The 20536-nt window shown below is 42.3% G+C and overlaps 1 protein-coding gene across 1 annotated transcript in view; it reads right to left on the bottom strand.

The window, feature by feature from the left end:
• Positions 1–20536, bottom strand: part of dnah7 (dynein, axonemal, heavy chain 7) — a 438937-nt gene that overhangs the window by 377716 nt on the left and 40685 nt on the right. The window contains exons 7-8 of the mRNA XM_080198799.1: positions 16658–16727; positions 11540–11665 (exon numbers count right to left, since the gene is read on the bottom strand). Coding sequence (XP_080054925.1) covers positions 11540–11665; positions 16658–16727 — 196 coding nt within the window. The remainder of the gene's footprint in view (positions 1–11539; positions 11666–16657; positions 16728–20536) is intronic.

Raw genomic sequence — 20536 nt, 5'->3', positions numbered from 1 at the left:
CAAACACGATCTGCACCCGAATCCGAGCAGATCGCAGTTTTACCAATACCTGATTCGGGCGCAGATCTGGTCTGCGCCCGAATCGGGCAGCCCAACGATTTAAATGCATTAGCACGCATTGATTTAATGAACCATGCCATGCGCCCAACTCTACCACAAAATCCCACTTTACCTTCTTCTGGTCCGTTCCAGGTTTGCGCTGTAAGCAACCTGCAAAATAAAAATCTGAAGCCGATTTTTATTTTGCAGGGGAACCTCCGAAGCAGCTTCAGAGCCTGCAACTCTCTGACCCAGATCATCCTCTGGGGGAGAGGGGAGGCAGGTCAGAGGATCCTCGGGGGGGGGGGGGGGGGGGGCGGGGGGGGGGTCTGCTGCCACTCTGCGGGCGATCCCTCCTCCCCACCACAGGAATGAATCTCTTCTCCCAGAGTGGACATGCAGCCCCCTCCCTCCCCACCAATCGCCCGCATGGTAGCGGATCCCCCTGCGCCCCCCCCCACCGGAGATCCATCCACCCCCCACATCAGTGAGCAATCAGCCCTCCCCCCGACCACCAGACAACTATCAGCCCTCCCACCCCATCCCCAGAGGATGCTCTGACCCACCGCCTGCCACCCCCCCCAGCGGGTGCTCTGACCCACCTTCCCCACAGAGGATGCCCTGCCCCCCTCTCCCTACTGATTCCCCCCCCAACCAGAGGATGCTCTGACCCGCCTCCTCCTCCTCCCCCTCAGAGGATGATTTGTGTCAGAGAGTCGCTCTCTCCACTTTTCTTTCCCGACCCAGGCAAGCTTTTTCAAACGTTTTTCGAACTGCACATGCACAGTTCAGAGCTCCGATCGTTTTGGCAGTGCTAAGCCCCGCCCACAGCGCAGATCGTACCAGAGCCGGCAAAAAGCGTATGAGTGCACTGCAAAGAGGATTCTGGGTTCGGATCTGTATTACGCCTGGATCCGGCCCTCAGATTCCAAATGGTAAAATTGGGCCAATGAAACCAAAGGGCCTATTACAAACTGCGAAGAACATGATTTTTCAAATAAAATTCTTAAAGATATACTAGCATCACAGGTGGCTTACAGACTTGCTGAATGATACATGGCATGAACAATTATAATTTTGCTTATCTTACAAATAATTTGCATTTGCCAATTATAAGTGTACATTTGTTCTGTAGTCATTGGTATCTAATTACAACTAATAGTTCTGATTACTTCATTATTGTCCGATGAATATAGTTAACCAGTTACAGCCTCCATAAGCTTGTCTAATTATAAAGATGATTAATTACTAATGACGTGCCCCTTAATGGCTACACCATCCAAACACCACACTTACTGTTATGCCTACAACCTTGTGATGATCAGAATTGTCACACTCCTGTCCCTTGGTCAGCTTGTTTGTACTGCCCATCCATATATGGGGAAACTGTACTGAAACACCTTCATAGCATCTTCCCAGAGAATCATTCTGTACTTGTTTCACAGGGCCACTCTACTGTATTCAATTATTTTAACCCCTTCAGTACCCACTATTGGCCTTTGGTTTTACCCAGAAAGGTCAAATAAGCAGTTGAGAATTCCTTTTCCCTGCCTCATCTTCCCTCTGAACAGCAAACACTACAAATGGACTTCAATGCCAGCAATGATGCTATTACATTCTAAATGACCTAAATAATGCAAGACTGATTTTTAATTTGCTAAAGGGATGTGTGATCAAGCTGTGATGGTCCATGATTGATTTTTCATTTGTTTCTCGAGTGTGATGTTCACCTTTTAATATCATTTCCCATTGTTCCTTATTTTGTGAACCAAGTAAACTAAATCAAGTAAACTCAAGGGTGCCATTGTCACCCCCTGGCTGGCCTTCCAAGGTGTCATTTGTTTCTGTTAACTTTTGTTAAGATAAACGAAGGTTTTGTTATCTCCCTTGTCCATTTGTTCAGGAAATACGCTGTCATGTCCCAGTGACTGATATCTTGAACAACTTGTCTCAAAATATCATAGAACATAGAACCTACAGTGCAGAAAGAGGCCCTTCGGCCCATCGAGTCTGCACCAAACACAATCCCACCCAGGCCCTATCCCCCATATCCCTACACATTTACCCGCTAATCCCTCTAACCTACACATCCCAGGACACTAAGGGGCAATTTCTTAGCATGGCCAATCAACCTAACCCGCACATCTTTGGACTGTGGGAGGAAACCGGAGCACCCGGAGGAAACCCACGCAGACATGAGGAGAATGTGCAAACTCCACACAGACAGCGACCCGAGCCGGGAATCGAACCCAGGACCCTGGAGCTGTGAAGCAGCAGTGCTAACCCACTGTGCTGCCCTTCAGTAAATGTAGATGCTTCAGTAAATATACACATGAAATACATTTACCTGTACTGAGTGTGTGTGTGTGTGTGAGTGTGTTGGTGTGTGTGTGAGAGAGAGAGAGATTTCTACTCAACACTGGATTAAAACAGTGCGTATCTATTTCTTGACATGCAAATGTGTTAAAGCAGATCATGGGGTCATTTTGGAAGAACTTTTAGGAATTGAACTTACCTTAAAGCTTGTAATAAATTAATTGTTCACCATTAAATTTCATACTGAAATGTGTTTATTAAATCATTCCTGACATACTGCCAATCGTTATGACAGAGTGAAAAAAGTGAATTGGAATCAGGACTTTGCAAAGCATTATCCAGCCAACGAAGTCTTGTTGAATTGTAGTTATTTAAGTTTGGGGGAACAACAGGGACAAGGGTGTGAACTCGGAACATGTGACGATTTTTTTTTCCCCTCTGCTGTGTGTTAAGGACTTTGGTGTGAGGAACCATTACCATGGATTTGCCTGGGAGCAAAACCCAGATATACTCTACTTAGCAACAAGAGAGAATCTACCTGACAACAGCAATAGCCTACGTTGGGGCTGCTGCCTTTTCCCAGTAATGAGATTAGCAGGCATCTAGGCAAGACCACATCTGGAGTATTATGTACAGTTTTGGTCTCTCTATCTAAGAAAGGATATACTTCCCATAAAGAGGGTTCAGTGAAGGTTTACTAGACTGATTCCTGGGATGGGATGGTTGTTATAACTGGAATTTACTGGAATTTAGAAGAATGAGAGGATTGTATTGATACACAAATTCTGACAGGGCTGGACAGGTTGGATGCAAGATGTTTCCTTTGGTTGGGGTCTAAAACAAGGGATCACAGTCTTAGGATGCATTTAGGTTTGAGATGAGTAGAAACCTCTTTCACTCATGGTAAACCTGTCAAATTAAAATAAAATAAAATAAAATAAAAACCTATCATTAAACTGATATTAAGTTAGAGCCCTATCAGTGATGTGCATGAGTCGCAAAAACCCAGCTTGCAGGTGCAGCAGGTGGTCAGGAAGGCGAATGGGATGCTGGCCTTCATCGCGAGGAGGATTGAATATAAAAGTAGGGAGGTCTTGCTGCGGCTGTATAGGGCATTGGTGAGGCCGCAGCTGGAGTACTGTGTGCAGTTTTGGGCGCCGTACTTACGCAAGGATATTTTGACCTTGGAGGGAGTGCAGAGGAGGTTTACTAGGCTGATGCCGGAGTTGAGGGGGTTGAGCTATGAGGAGAGGCTGAATAGATTAGGCTTGTACTCGTTAGAGTTTAGAAGAATGAGGGGAGATCTCATTGAGACGTATAAGATGATGAATGGGATGGATAGGAAAGAGGTGGAGAGACTCTTCCCGCTCAGAAAGGATAGTAGGACTAGGGGGCATAGCCTCAAGATAAAGGGGGGGCGGTTTAGAACAGAGTTGAGGAGGAACTTCTTCACTCAAAGGGTGGTGAATCTCTGGAATTCTCTGCCCGTTGAAGTGGTGGAGGCTGCCTCGCTAAATATTTTTAAGACGCGGGTTGATGGGTTTTTGATGAGAGAGGGGATTAAGGGTTATGGGGAGAGGGCGGGAATGTGGAACTGAGCCACGACAGATCAGCCATGATCTTATTGAATGGCGGGGCAGGCTCGAAGGGCTAGTTGGCCTACTCCTGCTCCTATTTCTTATGTTCTTATGTTCTTATTGATCGGGGGAGTGTTCTGTACTTCTGTACACACGGAACAGCCATGGGGACCAAATTCGCACCTCAATATGCCAACATCTTCATGCACGGGCGCTAACAAGACTTCTTCACTGCACAGGACCTTCAACTGATGCTATGCACTAGATACATCGATGACATTTTCTTCCTTTGGACTCATGATGAACAAGCACTGAAACAACTACATGATGACATCTACAAGTTCCACCTCACCATCAGAATCACCATGGATTATTCTCTGGAATCGGTTGCATTCTTGGACACACGAATCTCCATCAAGGACGGTCACCTCAGCACCTCACTATACCGCTGCGCACAGACAACATCATGGTGCTCCACTTCTCCAGCTTCCACCCTAAACACGTTAAAGAAGCCATCCCCTACAGACAAGCCCTCCGCATACACAGGATCTGCTCAGATGAGGAGGATCATGACAGACACCTCCAGACGCTGAAAGATGCCCTCATAAGAACAGGATATGGCACTCGACTCGTCGATCGACAGTTCCGACGCGCCACAGCGGAAAACCGCACCAACCTCCTCAGAAGATAAACACGGGACACGGTGGACAGAGAACCCTTCGTTGTACAGTACTTCCCCGGAGCTGAGAAGCTACGACATCTTCTCCGGAGTCTTCAACATATCATTGATGAAGAAGAAAATCTCGCCAGGGCCATCCCCACAACTCCACTTCTTGCCTTCAAACAACCACACAACCTCAAACAGACCATTGTTCGCAGGAAACTACCCAGCCTTCAGGAGAACAGTGACCACAACACCACACAACCCTGCCACAGCAACCTCTGCAAGACATGCTGGATCATCGACATGGATGACATCATCACACGTGAGAATACTATCCACCAGGTACACAGCACATACTCTTGCAACTCAGCCAAAGTTGTCTATCTAATACACTGCAGGAAAGGATGTCCCGAAGCATGGTACATTGGGGAGACCATGCAGACACTATGACAATGGATGAATGAACATCGCTCGACAATCACCAGGCAAGACTGTTCCCTTCCTGTTGGTGAACACTTCAGCGGTCATGGACATTCGGCCTCTGACCTTCGGGTAAGCGTTCTCCAGGGCGGCCTTCACAACACACGACAGCGCAGAGTCGCTGAGCAGAGACTAATAGCCAAGTTACACAAACATGAGGATGGTCTCAACCAGGATCTTGGGTTCATGTCACACTATCTGTAACCCCCATGACTTGCTTGGGTTTGCATAACCTCACTTACTGTACTGTCTGGAGACAATACACATCTCTTCAATCTATGCCTAATGCTCTTTCCACTCACATTGTCTGCATCTTTAAGACTTGAATAGCAGGTTAGTTGTAAAGACTCCCATTCTAATCAGTAATCTGTCAACTGTGTGTGCTGTTTTATGCTCTGTCTGAGGGCAGAACTCTCCATTCACCTGAGAAAGGGGCAAATCCCAAAAGCTTGTGAGTTTACCATCAAATAAATTGGTTGGACTTTAACCTGGTGTTGTGAGACTTCCTACTGTGTTTACCCCAGTCCAATGCCGGCATCTCCTCATCTCTGTACTCAATTAACAGGGGAACTCTACTACATTCAGTGATTTTAATCCCTTCATATGCTATTCTTTTTAGTTTATAAATGTGCTGTACTTCAGGACAGTATTTTTAAATTTAGAGTTAGTCAAGGGGGATATGTGACACCTGAAGGTGTCTGCCTGACAGTAAGTTCAAGTAGTTTAATTGCCAGAGAGCAGAACAAGACTCAAATTGCTTTATTGAGAAAGAGGTGCAAAGTATTTATTTACACTTGGGGACAATGACAACTGATCTTAAATCTTCAATGGGCAGATCCTGCATCTCCCAAAATCCCAGAATGATGGTAGCAACAGCAAGTTGTAAACAGTTGGGCTTGTACCTATCCCTTTACTTCTAAGATGAAAGGGAGCTATCAAAAATAATCAATTAGCATTTCCAATCAGTTACAATGTGTTCCTGTTGCCATGGTGAAAAAGATAGAGAAAATCATTTTGAGATCACAGAGTTCCATTTAATCCCAGAAATATCATAGGCAGAAGGAGTTGTAGTTTTTGTCTTGTGCAGTCTGTAGCCCAGTGAGAGATAGAGACCAAGAAAAAAGATAGAATTAGCCAGGCCTGCCCCTTTAAGCAGAGAAAATGCTAACTATGTCATTCACCACGCTCATGCCCAGTTTGAAGACCAAATTTGTTAAGAGTTAAAGAGGCTGAATGATTTGCCCAGCTTGGAACTAGAGGAAGAAATCTGCAGTGTAATCCTCCAAGTAAGAGACAGTTCTAGGATTAGAAGTGATCTGGCTAGAAAAGTAGAAATGAAGCAAGTCAATGGGAGCTGGGATCAACTGTGAACTCTTTGCTAAGAGTTATTTAACTTGGGGCAAATGTAGAAACTGTATATTTCTCAATTTAAATATAAGATGCCATGTTTGGTTGTGAATGTTTTATTAGTCATTTGATACAGAAAATGTTTTTTTAAGGTCAGCTAATAACTAGAAGCTCAAATTTCTCATTAAAGGTTTTTAGTCTCTAGGAGGGCAATAGGTTAAGAGCTTCAAGTTTTTAGATGTCCAGGTCACCAACAACCTGGCCTGGTCCCTCCATGCTGACACCAACGTCAAGAAAGCCCACCAACACCTCTCAAAAGACGAAGGAAATTTGGTATATCCGCTACGACTCTCGCCAACCTTTACAGATGCACCATAGAAAGCATTCTTTCTGGTTGTATCACAGCTTGGTATGGCCCCTGCTCTGCCCAAGACCACAAGCAAGTACAAAAGGTCGTGAATGTAGCCCAATCCATCACGCAAATCAGCCTCCCATCCATTGACTCTGTCTACACTTCCTGCGAGCAAAGTGCTCTCCAGCTTTTGACCAACAGGGATGTGAACCTAGATCATGAGAGGGAATATTGAGGAAAAGCACAAAGGAATGGGAACTCCGCTCAAGGCACCTCTAGTTCTCATAACTTGACCACCATCTCCCTCCCCACCCCAGTCAAAGCTCCACATGCTGTGTCTTGCCTCAGTGATTGCGTTTACTCCACCACAGGTGCAAGTTGCAATTTTTGGGCTGAGCACTCATGAGTTCCAAAGCCCAGTGGATGTCTGTCATGGGCATCACAGCTGTCAAAGTAGGGGGATGGTCAACATGAATGATAGTAGTGTTACTGGACTAGTAATCCAGAGTCTTAGACAAATGCTCTGGAAGTATGAGTTCAAATTCCACTACAGCAGCTGGATGAATTTAAATTTAATTAACAAATCTGAAATAAAAAGCCACTTTCATTAATAATGACCATGAAATCTCTGGACTGTTGTAAAAATTCATCTGGTTTATGAATGTCCTTCGTGAGAGAAAGTATGTCATACTTACCAGTCTGACCTACATGTGATTTCAGTTTTAAAACAGTGTTGTTGACTATTCATTGCCCTCTGAAATGGGCAAGCAAGCCATTCAGCTTTAGACGTGTCACCTGCTAACAGGCAATTAGGGATGGGCAAGAATACTGGCCTTGTCAGTGATGCTCACATTCCCAGAAAGAACCAAAACTAAAATAAAGCAACCTGCTTCTAACTTTAGCAAAGTCACATGCATAGGGGCATGTGGAGTTAATTGGTGAAAAAAAGACTTTTTGTTGCACAAAGGGATTCACTTGAATAGTGTAGAACAATGGCACCGTCTTAATCTACTTGAAAATGTGATTGAATCACACACTTCTGTGGTGATTGTCCCTTTAAGGGTCCAGCTGTAAAGGGTCACATGACCCAGGGAACAAATCAGGAAATGGGGAGGTGGTGGTGGTATTATCCTGGTGCATTTATGTTTCTGTTCCAGAATCTTCTCAGAAGCTGACTGGTAGTTATGAGGTTGCAAGCTTCTGTATTACAGGTATATGTAAGTAAATGTTATAGTTGTGCAGGGGAAAGATTGTCCTCTTACTGGTAACATTCCAATCCTAGGCACTTGATTGGCCCTTTTAAATCTTCCTGTTCTATTCATAGCTGGATTTGCCTCCTGTTTTAAAATTACATCTTCATTTTTAGTGCCACTGTTTCCAGCCCTAACTGGTGAACCGTGTCATTTTGCATACTCCTTCACCAGCAGCAGTGCATTCTTAAAATTTATATCTGCCTCTGCTTATAGCTTCCTTTAGATGGCCTCAATATTTACCCTGCAGATTAAACAGTCTGCAGCATATTGTTGAGCGTGGCCCTGAAGTTGCAGTGCTCTGAGACCTATCTTAACTTGGTAATACAAGTTGCAGTGGTTTCCCTAAGGGTTCTTCCAATTGAGGTAAATTTAAATTGTGGAAATGTTACCAATGGCTTCTGGTTGTAGTGTATTTTCATCAACTCAACTATCTCAGAATAATTTGGAGTTAGGTGTGTTTCAGGGTGTGAGGCTGCAGATTAAACTGTAGGCCTGAGTCCCAAACGTGCTCAGAAGGATTGTCTTTCTCTTCCCCCTCCTCCTCAATTCCATTGGTGTGAAAATCATACTTCAAATGTTCAATGTAATTGTGTGCAACCCTCCATAGAGGCATCAAAAAGATCTATCTGTCCAAATAGAGGCATTTCTGCAAACACTCTTCTGCTTCTTAACTTGAATTGAACTTCAATGTGACTTTATACACACAATTAAGGGACCCTTTTTTCCCTTTGGACTTTGTCAACAATGTAATACTTCAATTCACCAGTTAAATAAATCACAATTAGATGACACTTCCTGAGACTATATCACAATAAATACACAAAAAGGTTTGTTCCAATATATGTGCCTGCCCTTTATTGTGTTGTTAGTATGTGCTATTTTCCGGAAAACAATAAAAAGCCTATTGCAAGGACTACCATGAGTTATATACCTCGATGATGTTTTGAAAATAGGTCAACAGAAACTGAGCACCCAGCTAAATTAAAGGAGGTGCTAAAGAGATTCCAAGAGGCTAGAGTTCACCTCAAGAAAGAGAAATGTACTTTCCAAGCCACTAAGGTAGCCTATCTGCATCTTTGGAAGTGGCCTGGCCAGCCAAAGGTGCAAAATCCATATTGATTATGTTGGTCCACTAATGGACACAACACTTTCGCTCCTTGTCGATAAACAAAGTAGATATAAGTATTTGAGGTGATGAAAACTGCTGATTAATGCAAATAAGCCATCACTGTCATACATGTATAGTGAATCCAACAACTCGAAATTCAAAAGCCCTCTGGTTCTGACTGGCCTCATCAGTAGCAATGTGAGCATATGTTGCAGCCCTGGCAAACAGCATTGATCATCTGTAACATGCATTCATAGGCATAAGGTTCTAATATCAGCAGATTTCTGGAAGGAGCCACAAGTGGAAAAAAAAATCAGCTATTGCTGACCACCTGGTTCATTCTGCAGGAGGTCTTCTTTCAGGAGGCTGCAAATGTCTGCAACGACCTGCAGTAAAGATTTAAGCCTGTTGAGATATTGGTTCTGGAGACCATCAAGACAGCTGGCCCTCTGTACTGAAGGTATTGTCCCTTACAGCTAAAACTCTGTGTCCAATTCCCTTTGTCTTGTGGATTGAAGAGAAGGTTGCTGTTAGTGTTGTTCCTGCTATTGAGGAAGTCACTAGTATTGCTCATGTTCCTCATCACAGGCCAAAAATTTGTATTATTAACTCCCATGCAATAGTGAATCCTGACATCAGGGAGGTACAGATCATGATGAGTAAAGTCAAAAATAACAGAAATTACTCAGAATGTTAAAAATCACCTTTAAAGTGGTTAAAGCACACACTCAGAAGTCGTGTAAGCAAAATCCTTTCACCTAGGTGAGGAAGTAGCTGTGCTGTTTCAATCTATAAAAACTTTCCTGCCTGTCAATTTTACAGCCCTGTCAATCACCACCGTGCTCTCACTTTGTTGACAATGGCAAGTTTCATACAGCTCAGGAATCTTGCATTCTGGCTGTTAACACCAGAGTGCTGGGTTAAATTTACAATTAACCGACTGATTAACGAAGTATATTAAAATGACAGATCTGACATCCCCAAAGGATTTTCCTGCATACTTGCAAACACTCACCTGTTAAAGGCAGAAGTGAGCAAGATCATGTCAGGTTTCCAGCATGCCAGCATTTCTTGCAGATTTAACCCCCACCTCAAAAGAACTGCCTCCACCATTGCATGCTAAAATTCTACCCAAAATAGTTCATAGATCATAGAATCCTACAGTGCAGAAGGAGACCATTCAGCCCATTGAGTCTACACCGACCACAATCCCACCCAGGCCCTATTCCTATAACCCCATGCGTTTACCTGGCGCTAAGGGCAATTTAGCATAGCCAATCCACCTAACATGCACATCTTTGGACTGTGGGATGAAACCAGAGCACCCAGGGGAAACCCACACAGACAGTGACCCGAGGTAGGAACCGGACCCGGGTTCCTGGTGCTGTGAGGCAGCAGTGCTAACCACCGTGCTGCCCCTAAAAATATAGGAGAAATCTGAAAAATGTAGCATGTCCATTGCAACATTCAATAATTTCTTAGAATTAAGATGGTAGCTCTTTTGATTACCTAGTTAGAAGAATAAATATGTATTTGTTGTTTAAAAAAATCTGTATTATGGTCCTATTCTTGTGAAATGGCATATCATCCAGTTTGCTGTGAGCAATTCTATGGGAGGTCAATCAATAATATAAAAGATAGAAAAAAATAGCTGCTTGTACTTAAAAGGCTAACTGAGAATTTAATAATGAATTATACTTTCTTAATTGCTTGGCATTATCACAATGCTGAGCAAAAAGCATTACTACCAACTAAATTTGAGATAGGTCACAATGAAATGCTGACTTCTATTTTGCTGCAGAATATTGTATCTTATTGTAATGCTATGAGTTCCTGAATCTTTGCTCTTACAACATAATACAAGGTTAGGTCAAATTTGCAGATCTTTTTTCATATCCAGCTGATATTTTTACTCGTGTAATTTTAATATTGTACTTTTTATTATTTTATACTGCTAAGAATAGAATCAAATTAGAACTGAATAAAAATGCATTAACATATGTTATTCAATTATCCAAGGTTGGAAATTACTCTAACCAATTCCCTTCTTTGTCATTGTAAAGGAGGTGAAAAATTGTTCAGTTTAAATGAGTTATCACCTTGTTAAAATTGTATTAAATATTCATACAATAGAAGAAAGAGTGGATGAATGCTGGAATTTATTTTCCCAACGTCCAAATTTGCTAAGTAGGATACAGCAAGACTCAGCAAACATAGGCAGAGAATTTACATACAGTGCCACCACCACTTAGATGTACTAGCAGGTAAGTCAACCATTTCTTTTTCATAACTAAAGTCTCAACCATCCATTGCTGTCTCATTTCTCCCACCCGCCATTGGAAAAGCAACATAGAAGCAAGTAAGCTTCCTGGTTTCAGTATACATCTTAGTATAAGAACTCACTTAAAAGAACATTGCCAGAGATCCAGGACAGCCAACATAGTGGGATTAATTGAATTTAGGTTCGCCTTTATTAAGTTACGTGCTGTCAAAAATGACTTGTTCCATGGTTTTGGTACGATTTCCAACCTTAAAAATATGAAGAAATATAGGTTATGCATAAAATTGTCCAGTATTAGGTCATTAAGATAAAAGTTCATAAATGCAGACATGAAATAAAATTGGGAAATGTGTAAAAAAAATTGAATTTCATGAGTTAGACTTCTTGGCATCAAAGCATTCATAAAAATAATTTTAGCAACCTAGGAATCTACTGAGATTTGCAGGTAGGTACTGACCATTATAAAATTGATTATTATTTCAAACTGCAATAAATTCCAAATCAACTGTTACATAAATGTTCTGTTGCAAAGTTGCTTTTTTGGCTGATATGTTGTATCAGTAAAACAACATGTATGGAATGGAATGTCACAGAAACTTGTATTTATAGAGCACCAAATATCCCATAATGCTTCAAAACAAACAACAGCAGTTGAGAAGCTGTAACAAGAAAATAATTCAGCAATGATAAAAAAAATAGCAAAAGGGTTATATTGTTATATGTAAAGGAATAAGAAGTTAATTACCTATCATGTATGGTGTCTTCAATCTTTGATAATGGTGCTTCTACATGTAGTAAGAATAAGCCTATGTTGATTGCTTCTGGGAAAACCAGATCCTGACACTGGGATACTAATTCATCTATTTTACAGGCGCTTGACAACTTGGCACACCAGTACAGATTATTCAGTAGTGGAAGTGATCTTCCATTCTGCCAGTGTATAAAGTTTAAGAACCTGCAGCAACCCATTTTGATCAGGAGCTAAAATGGAACTGAACACTCTCTAATTGCCCACCCAAAAAATCTACACAAAATCAGAGCCTGCAGAATTGGTCGGGTGCAATTGTAGTACATGAGGAATGCGGTCTATAGCCACAATCCTACAGCTATTCATGTGGTGAGATTTTCTGGTCCAGCTGCAGTGAACAGAGATTTGGCCAGGCACCAAATTCTCTGTCTTCGCTGCAGTGGCAGCAGGGTGTGAACAGTCAGTAAGGTTGTGCCCTGTGAGATCCTCCATGGAAATTATCTATTTCTTTTCTTCATTAAGCATCATCCGCATATAAACTTAATAAAACAACATCATTCAGGAGAGAGTAGGCAATTGCGGACAACCCATAACACCAACTGTGTATCGAAGATGCTGCATATTGTAGTTAAATCTAGAAGGCAATGTCTGCTGCATGTATGAGCCATTCTAGCTTCCACACTTTTACTAAAGGTATGAATTAAAACCTGACCTAGAGTTTCCCAGGAGGTGGCCTTTAAACTCCTGAGTTTTGTCCTTATCTCGTAGCAGAAAATGCAACCGACCAATTTTTTAACTATCCATTGCTTTGATTGTCTTGAGTCTCTGCATTGCAGGAAAAAGATCCTTGTTGAGACATCTCAAATTGTTCCATACAGAAAACAAATTCTGCAGTGAGTTTTTAATGAGAAATAAATGTGAAAATCCAGCAAGTTCTTAAAAATTGCATGAGGTTAAGGCCAAAGTACCACTTGTGCAAAGCCAGAAGTGGAACAAAGTGGCCGATTTGGGCATTGTGCATTATTCAATGTTATTTTTAGAAATCATAGAAAAACTACAGCACAAACAGGCCCTTCGGCCCACAAGTTGCGCCGATCATATCTCTACCTACTAGGCTTACCTATAACCCTCAATCCTATTAAATCCCATGTACTCATCCAGAAGTCTCTTAAAAGACCCTAACGAATTTGCCTCCACCACCACCGAATTTGCAGCAAGATCCAACCCAGTAGTTTAGGGCTCATTATAAAATGTCAATTCAAACTTTTGAATAACTTTTGGGATCCCCTTGCATTTAACATTAGGAGGTTCTTAACAGGCGTAACACAATTACTCATATTTTCCTTGCAGGACAAGGTGACACACAACAGAAGGGAGCAGGAGACAATGACAGGGGTCAGGCATGTTTTCATTTACTGAGCTGGTGGAGAAAAAAGTGTTGTGCAACACCCCACTTGGAGTACTGTGCTCAGATCTGGTCGCTTCATTACAGAAAGGATGTGGAAGCCATTGAAAGGGTGCAGAGCAGATTTACAAGGATGTTACCTGGATTGGGTGGCATTCCTTATGAGAATAGGTTGACAGAGCTCGATCTTTTCTCCTTTGAGAAACAAAGGATGAGAGGGGACCTGATAGAGATGTATAAGATGATGAGAGGTATTGATCAGGTGGACTCTCAGAGGCTTTTCCCCAGGGCTGAAATGGCTGCCACAAGAGGACACAGGTTTAAGGTGCTGGGGAGTAGGTACAGTGGGTGGTGGATGAGTGGAATCAGCTGCCGTCGGTGGTGGTGGAGGCAAATTTGATAGGGTCTTTTAAGAGACTTCTGGATGTGTACATGGGACTTAACAGGATTGAGGGTCATAGGTAAGCCTAGTAAGTAGAGACAAGATCGGCGCAACTTGTGGGCCAAAGGACCTGTTTGTGCTGTAGTTTTTCTATGATCCTAACATGAGGATGGCTGCAACAGAGCCCATAAACACTGAGACTATTCAGTTAATAGTATGTTACTGCCTTCCTTACGGCCCTTCACAATTTTCATGTACCCTGATTCAGCAATACAGCAGATTGTTATTTTAAACTAGTTGCTTTACATCTCACCACCCCGTCACCTAAACCCATCCTTTGATTTTATACTTTTGGATGCTGCCAAGTATCCACCCACAGTGCATCGAGGAGGAAGAGGGATAGTAATCCCATATTGGTGATATAGTGGTACCAACTCAGACACTAGCATTGTTATCAAGTTGGGAACAATGCATGGTGAGTCACTGGGCATGAGTGTACTGCAGCTAAAGTGTAGCTTATGTACCAGCTTACTTAAAGACAGTTTCTGCTACTTAGACTCGGGTGAGGATTTTACTAACGCAGCATGCTGATTACAAAGCACAGACAGTGGTGCATTGGCAGACCTCCAAGAAGCATGAAGGAGTCCAGCTCCAACATGACAAAGGGCATCATGAAACCCACGGGGCCCATGCTTTACATCATGGAAGTGGTGGCCAACTTCATGACAGCACATGCAGACCCAGCCAAGATGCTGAGTTAGTGACAGAAGTCACTCATTCCTAATATGGAAGTTCAGACACTGGCCATGAGATCCACGTAGGCTCAAGCTCTGCCATCTCAGCAATATTCAACGGGATTTGCAGCCAACATACAATTGATGCTCCAACAGATTACAAGGATTGCTGAGGTGCCTCCCATATAAGGAGCAGTGCAATTGTTGATTTACTGGTCCTGAACCAGATTGTAACAGGACATTGTGGTGAGGTATTAGATGGATGTAATGTCAGGGAATGATCTATAGTGGGAAAGGGCCATAAGTTTTATAGAAATCAAAGTCACAGTAGGCACTCTCAGCCAATCCAGAGCATAGGGCTGAAGAATGCATTGCCCTATGTTTTCCTCCTTTTCCTTCTAAGATGGCCTCAAGATTCCTGGTGGCAATAGCTGTGCCCTCACAATGGCGATATCATGGAAGGTGCAATAGACTATCACAAACTTAACTGTAATGTGTACTAAAGGGCTCCCAATCATTGCCCAGGGACTGAGAGCATTTAATGTAAAGATTGCCTGTTCCATGATATTCCTGGTGATTCCATGGCTCTCACTATGAGCAATTATTCTTTAATGGCCAGGTAACAGAGGAGGGTCATTAGCCATGTGTACCTTTGTCCCTGAGAAGTCATCCTCTGGTTCTACATTGATACCAAACAACAGGGAGAAATGTTCACTGCTTCAGAATGAAGGGATTATTACCTTGGAAGCCAGTCTGGCAGGTATTCACCAGTGTGGTGTACTGTGCATGATAGCACAGCAACTGCACATCAATAAAATGTTAAGAATTTGAGATTCTTTCTCTTTTGACATGGGGGCTGTCCACAAAGCCATGTTCATATAATCCACTGTGTCTACATCAATGCAAATCCATCTACCCTGACAAGATGACAATGACACTCATGCTGCTGAGGGACTCGACTTTCCTTATGTAACATGTCCTCTCTCAACTCAAAGAATGGTGCATGAGGAAATGTTGGAATATCGACATTGGCCACCTGGGAAGATCAGGATGCTTTAAAATTCAACACCACTGTGGCTGTAATGGCCACTGGTAGTGTCGTCTTCACCAACTCCAGCTAGGGGTGAAGATGGTGGTACCATTCCATAACCACCTTCTTGTTGAACTGGTCATGTTGTAGATCCAGAGGCATTATAACCACAGCCCTATATCTCAAACAGGTCTAGCCTTCCTGAATCAATGCAGCAGCTCACGACAAAACCACCAAAAGTAAGCCAGAGGCCTTTTACCAACTTTTCTACAAGTAAATAAAAACATTTTACCAGTAAGGTAGATGCTTTGTCCTCACCAATCACACCCCCTTCACCCCATCTCAGCGGTGCCTGCCAGACTGGCCCTGGTGCTTTTAGGTCCCAGTCACCTTTTTGTCCAGGTGCAGTCCCAGCAATGGCCACTGTTGAGATTGCTGAGCTACCAGCCCTCCAATTGGCTGGCAGCTCTCAGAGGTAAGCAGTCATCCTATAAAATGGCAGCAGCCCCAACACAACCAATTGGCTGATGCCTTAAAACGTGGACATGTGTCCCATGGATGGCGAGGCGGGGGTCACCCTCAGCTTTCAGGTTCATTGTAGGGATCCCCACCAAGATTATTCAATTCAGGCCATAGAATGAGTCAGACCTAAAGAGAAAAAGTGTGGGAAATAAACTGAAAGATAGTCTGAACTAAAGAATAGGAGAAATACACAAGGAAAGTTGCATAATTATATTTATTTGTATTCATTGAATACAAAGGGTATCAAATAATAATCTTTGCATGTATGTTATCTTATACCACCTAGATACGTAAATTGAATGAGTTGTCAAAAATGTAAACAACACACATTCTTGTTATCAAGTTCTACTTAACCCTCCTGTAGTCACATATGAATAAAGTAAACATTTAATAATTTCACTTAATTTAATCCTTCTTACTCTGCACGATGAATGGGGAGCTCTTTCTTGACTTCCTCTTTCTCTCTGGGATCTCTTAAAACAAAGTCCACTGAAAATGTGAGAAATATATTTGTAAATAATGTGCAAATATTCAAATTGCCATTTTCATACCAATGTTCTCATGAACGTAGCTCACTACTACTTAATATATAATTAAATATTTTTGTGCTATTTCTGACTAATCTGAAATAGCATTTCCAGAAATCCCTATAAGCAGCACAATATATTTGGAATGTATTTAATTTGCAAGAAAGTTTACAAAGAGAAAGGGTACAGGTCTTCAAACACAACATACAATGTGAAATTAATTCTCATTAGAAATGGCTCCCTCTTTTCAGTATTTTCTATTTTAATTTCAGATTTGTCCATTTCCGGATATAAAATGTTCAAATGGATGTGAAAAGCAATATTTCCCATGATTTCTGCTGAGAATATATATGCTTGACATGGGTGTCAATAGTTATCTTTATAAACTTTATTTCATAACTAGATATTAATTTAGTATTAAATATTTAAAATATTTAATTTTTTAAAAATTAGCCAATAAAAACCATGGGCTGAAAATTAAGGGGGGGTAGTTATAGGACGGATGTCAGGGGCAGGTTCTTTACCCAGACGGTGGTGAGGGACTGGAATGCCCTGCCTGCTGCAGTTATAAATGCGCCTAGTTTGGGGGCGTTTAAGAGATTGGTGGATAGGTTTATGGACGAAAAGGGATTGGTTTAGATTAGTGGGTCAATGTTTTTTTTTAAAAATAAGACTGATCGGTGCAACATTGTGGGCCGAAGGGCCTGTTCCGTGCTGTTATGTTCTATGTTCTATGTTAAAAGCGCTGAATTGGCAGGAAAACTGTTCTGGATCCTGACTGTTTTGTTAGTTCAGCTACTCACCTGAATTTCCCCACTTTGTGCACTGCAGAGGTCCCAGTCATGAATATCAGTTAAAACCCAGGGCCTATTCGTGCCCGAATCCGACAGTTCTGGAATTCTATGCATGCACAGTGGTCCCGTCCCGATCTGTCAGATTCCCCTCCCTCCAAACCAGACCAATTCTGTCTGCAGAGTGGCAGCGAAATCCCCAACCCACCGATTGCCCCTAGGTCCTGCTCACAATAGGCCCCACCCTTCATACTGCCCAATGCCTGGTGGGCATTGCCAAGGTGCCCCCTGGGCATGGGCACTTTGCCCCTTGGGCAGTGCCAGGAGGCACAGGCCCTGGGGGCACCACTGCCCCTACCGCCTGACCCCCTGGGGGGCCCCTATTGCCCCTCCCTTCATTATGGCAGGGTCTCTTGCTAGTTCCCTGAACGTGGGGAGCTAGAATAAACCCTGCTGGAATGAAGTACTCCTGGTGGGGTGGGAGATTCAATCAGGACCAGTAAATTCTCAAAGATTAGATTTAAACGATATTTAAAACATTATTGAAACAAACATTCAAATTACTTAGCTGCCCTCACACTGGTTTTTAGCATGGTCTGACCAGCGACTGTTCGCAGGCTCTGGAAGACGTGCGTGCATTCCCGGCACGTGCACAAATCCCGGAACAAGGCTGGCGATGCGCTTCTCCCACCCCCACCTGCTAGAAAAGTTGCTGATTGCGATGGGTGAATCACCCCCAATGTTCCAAATCTGTTTTTCACTCTTTTCAATGCTTCTATTTTTTTCTTGTACGTTTGCAGACCAGAACTTTGCATGGTATTCAAATGTAGAATAACCAAATTTCCATAAAAGCCTAAAGTAATTTTTTTTTTATTGCTTAGGTGCTTGGTTTGCTTTTTTATGATGGCCTCATTAAACTGCATTGTTATTTTTAGTAATTTGTGTCATCAGAACCCCTCGATCTCTTTGTTCCTTCACTCATTTCATCTCTTATTGTCCAAGCCCTGCTTATTCTTCATACAACTTTTCAACTCTTTGTTCACCAACATTTTTAAAAATATATTTTTGTGGAAGAATTACCCCATTTTTACAAAAAACGCAACAAACCCTCCAGGATTGGTACAGTCCAGCACAGCATAATAATTTCTCCACATATCCAAAGAGAATGAGACAAGAAAGCACTAACACAGTTGACTTGGATTATTCATTACAAACAGCATCTCCAAAGATACAAACAATGAAAGGATGGTTCAGAGATTGGAGAAAACAGGATAACAAGATAAAGCCGTGAGTACAAGGCATAACAGTGCATGGATTAGCTTACAGGACACTGAAGACAAAGCCATGTAACTTACGTTCCAGGATTTTCGAAGTAGCTACCGCCATTGCGTATTCAGCCAAGGAACATATAGGACATTGACAGAATTATAGAAAAGGCTGATCAGCCAAAGATTCTATTACCAAAGCATACTTCCCCATCTCCAGCTATATGATGTGCCACTGATACAAAATAATGTGTTTTTCCAGAATATGTGCTCTGTCTGCATCTTTACAGGAGTCCATCAGAGATTCTTTGATCTCAAAATAACAAAAATACAGAAGCAAACTTCACAACATCAATTGTTCTAAGTGGGTTTTCCTCACTGGCTGTGAGGATTTGTTAGGCCATGTCCTGCAACCTCTACACCAAATCACCAATCCACCATCCCGCAATGACATTACTGATATTAGCCATGACAAGAATAAAGGATACCACATGGTATATGCCACCACTATAAATGCAAGGATTACAAGAAAAAAAAATAAATATTGCACAGCCCTAGTGTCATACAATGTACCCAGCAGACATCCCAACACATTCAAGCTCTTAAGGATATTAAACCACCAGGATTCAATTTTTATACAGGGCCAAAAGAAATGCAAAGTATTCCCCATGCCACCTTCCACTTTTGTATTACGAGGATATAGTAGGATCAAATAGCGATGCACTTCATTATAAACAAATGGATGTCACTAGTTTTCAAAGAATAACAGGCAAAATTCACCTCTGTGCTCATGGCTCTGTGCCATCATAAAAAACCAAACCAAGTACCTAAGCATTAAAAAAAAAATTACTTTAGGCGTTTATGGAAACTTGGTAGATCACCCATGTCAACAATGATAATTAATATCACACAATTAACAAAGTAGTGTAATGACAAGGGGTAAAGTCCAGGATTTGCAATGAACTGCAGATTATGATTTCAAATTATTGCTATCCGTAGAGTTGAGATGCCAAAGCCTTACTAGGATTGTCGAACAGCCTTAAGAATCTGTCAGAAGTCACCCTTATGGTAGCACAATACAGCAGAGAAAGCTGTATTCTGGATATAAATTGTTCCTTTTGAAAAGACGCAGCATAGCTTCATGAAGGGCAGGTCCCATTTGACCAAGTTGATGGAATTCTTTCAGGATATTATGTGCGCAGTGGACAATGGAGAACCTGTGGATGTGGTGTAGCTGGATTTCCAGAAGGCATTTGACAAGGTGCCGCACCAAAGGCTGCTGCATAAGATAAAGATGCACGTGGATCGAGGATTGGTTAACTAACAGAAAGCAAAGAATAGGGGTAAATATGTGTTTTTCTGGTTGGCGATCAGTGACTAGTGGTGTGCCAGGCAGAGAAACTAGAAGAAGAAGAAGACATGGCCTCAAAATAAAGGAGAGCAGATTTTGGACTGAGTTGAGGAGGAACTTCTTCACACAAAGGGTTGTGAATCTGTGGAATTCCCTGCCCAATGAAAATGTTGAAGCTACCTCATTCAATGTTTTTAAGGCAAGGACGCATACATTTTTGAACAATGGAGGAATTAAGGGTTATGGTGAGCAGGCAGTTAAGTGGAGCTGAGTCCACAATAGATCAGCCGTGATTTTACTGAATGGCAATGCAGGCTCAAGGGGCCAGATGGCCTACTCCTGTTCCTAGATCTTATGTTCTTAA

This window comes from Carcharhinus amblyrhynchos, chromosome 11, assembly GCF_965287045.1.
Source record: "Carcharhinus amblyrhynchos chromosome 11, sCarAmb.v2.hapA, whole genome shotgun sequence".
NCBI classification, from domain to species: domain Eukaryota; kingdom Metazoa; phylum Chordata; class Chondrichthyes; order Carcharhiniformes; family Carcharhinidae; genus Carcharhinus; species Carcharhinus amblyrhynchos.
The sequence above is the reverse complement of the archived record's forward strand: the minus strand, read 5'-3'. Positions and strand labels throughout refer to the sequence as shown.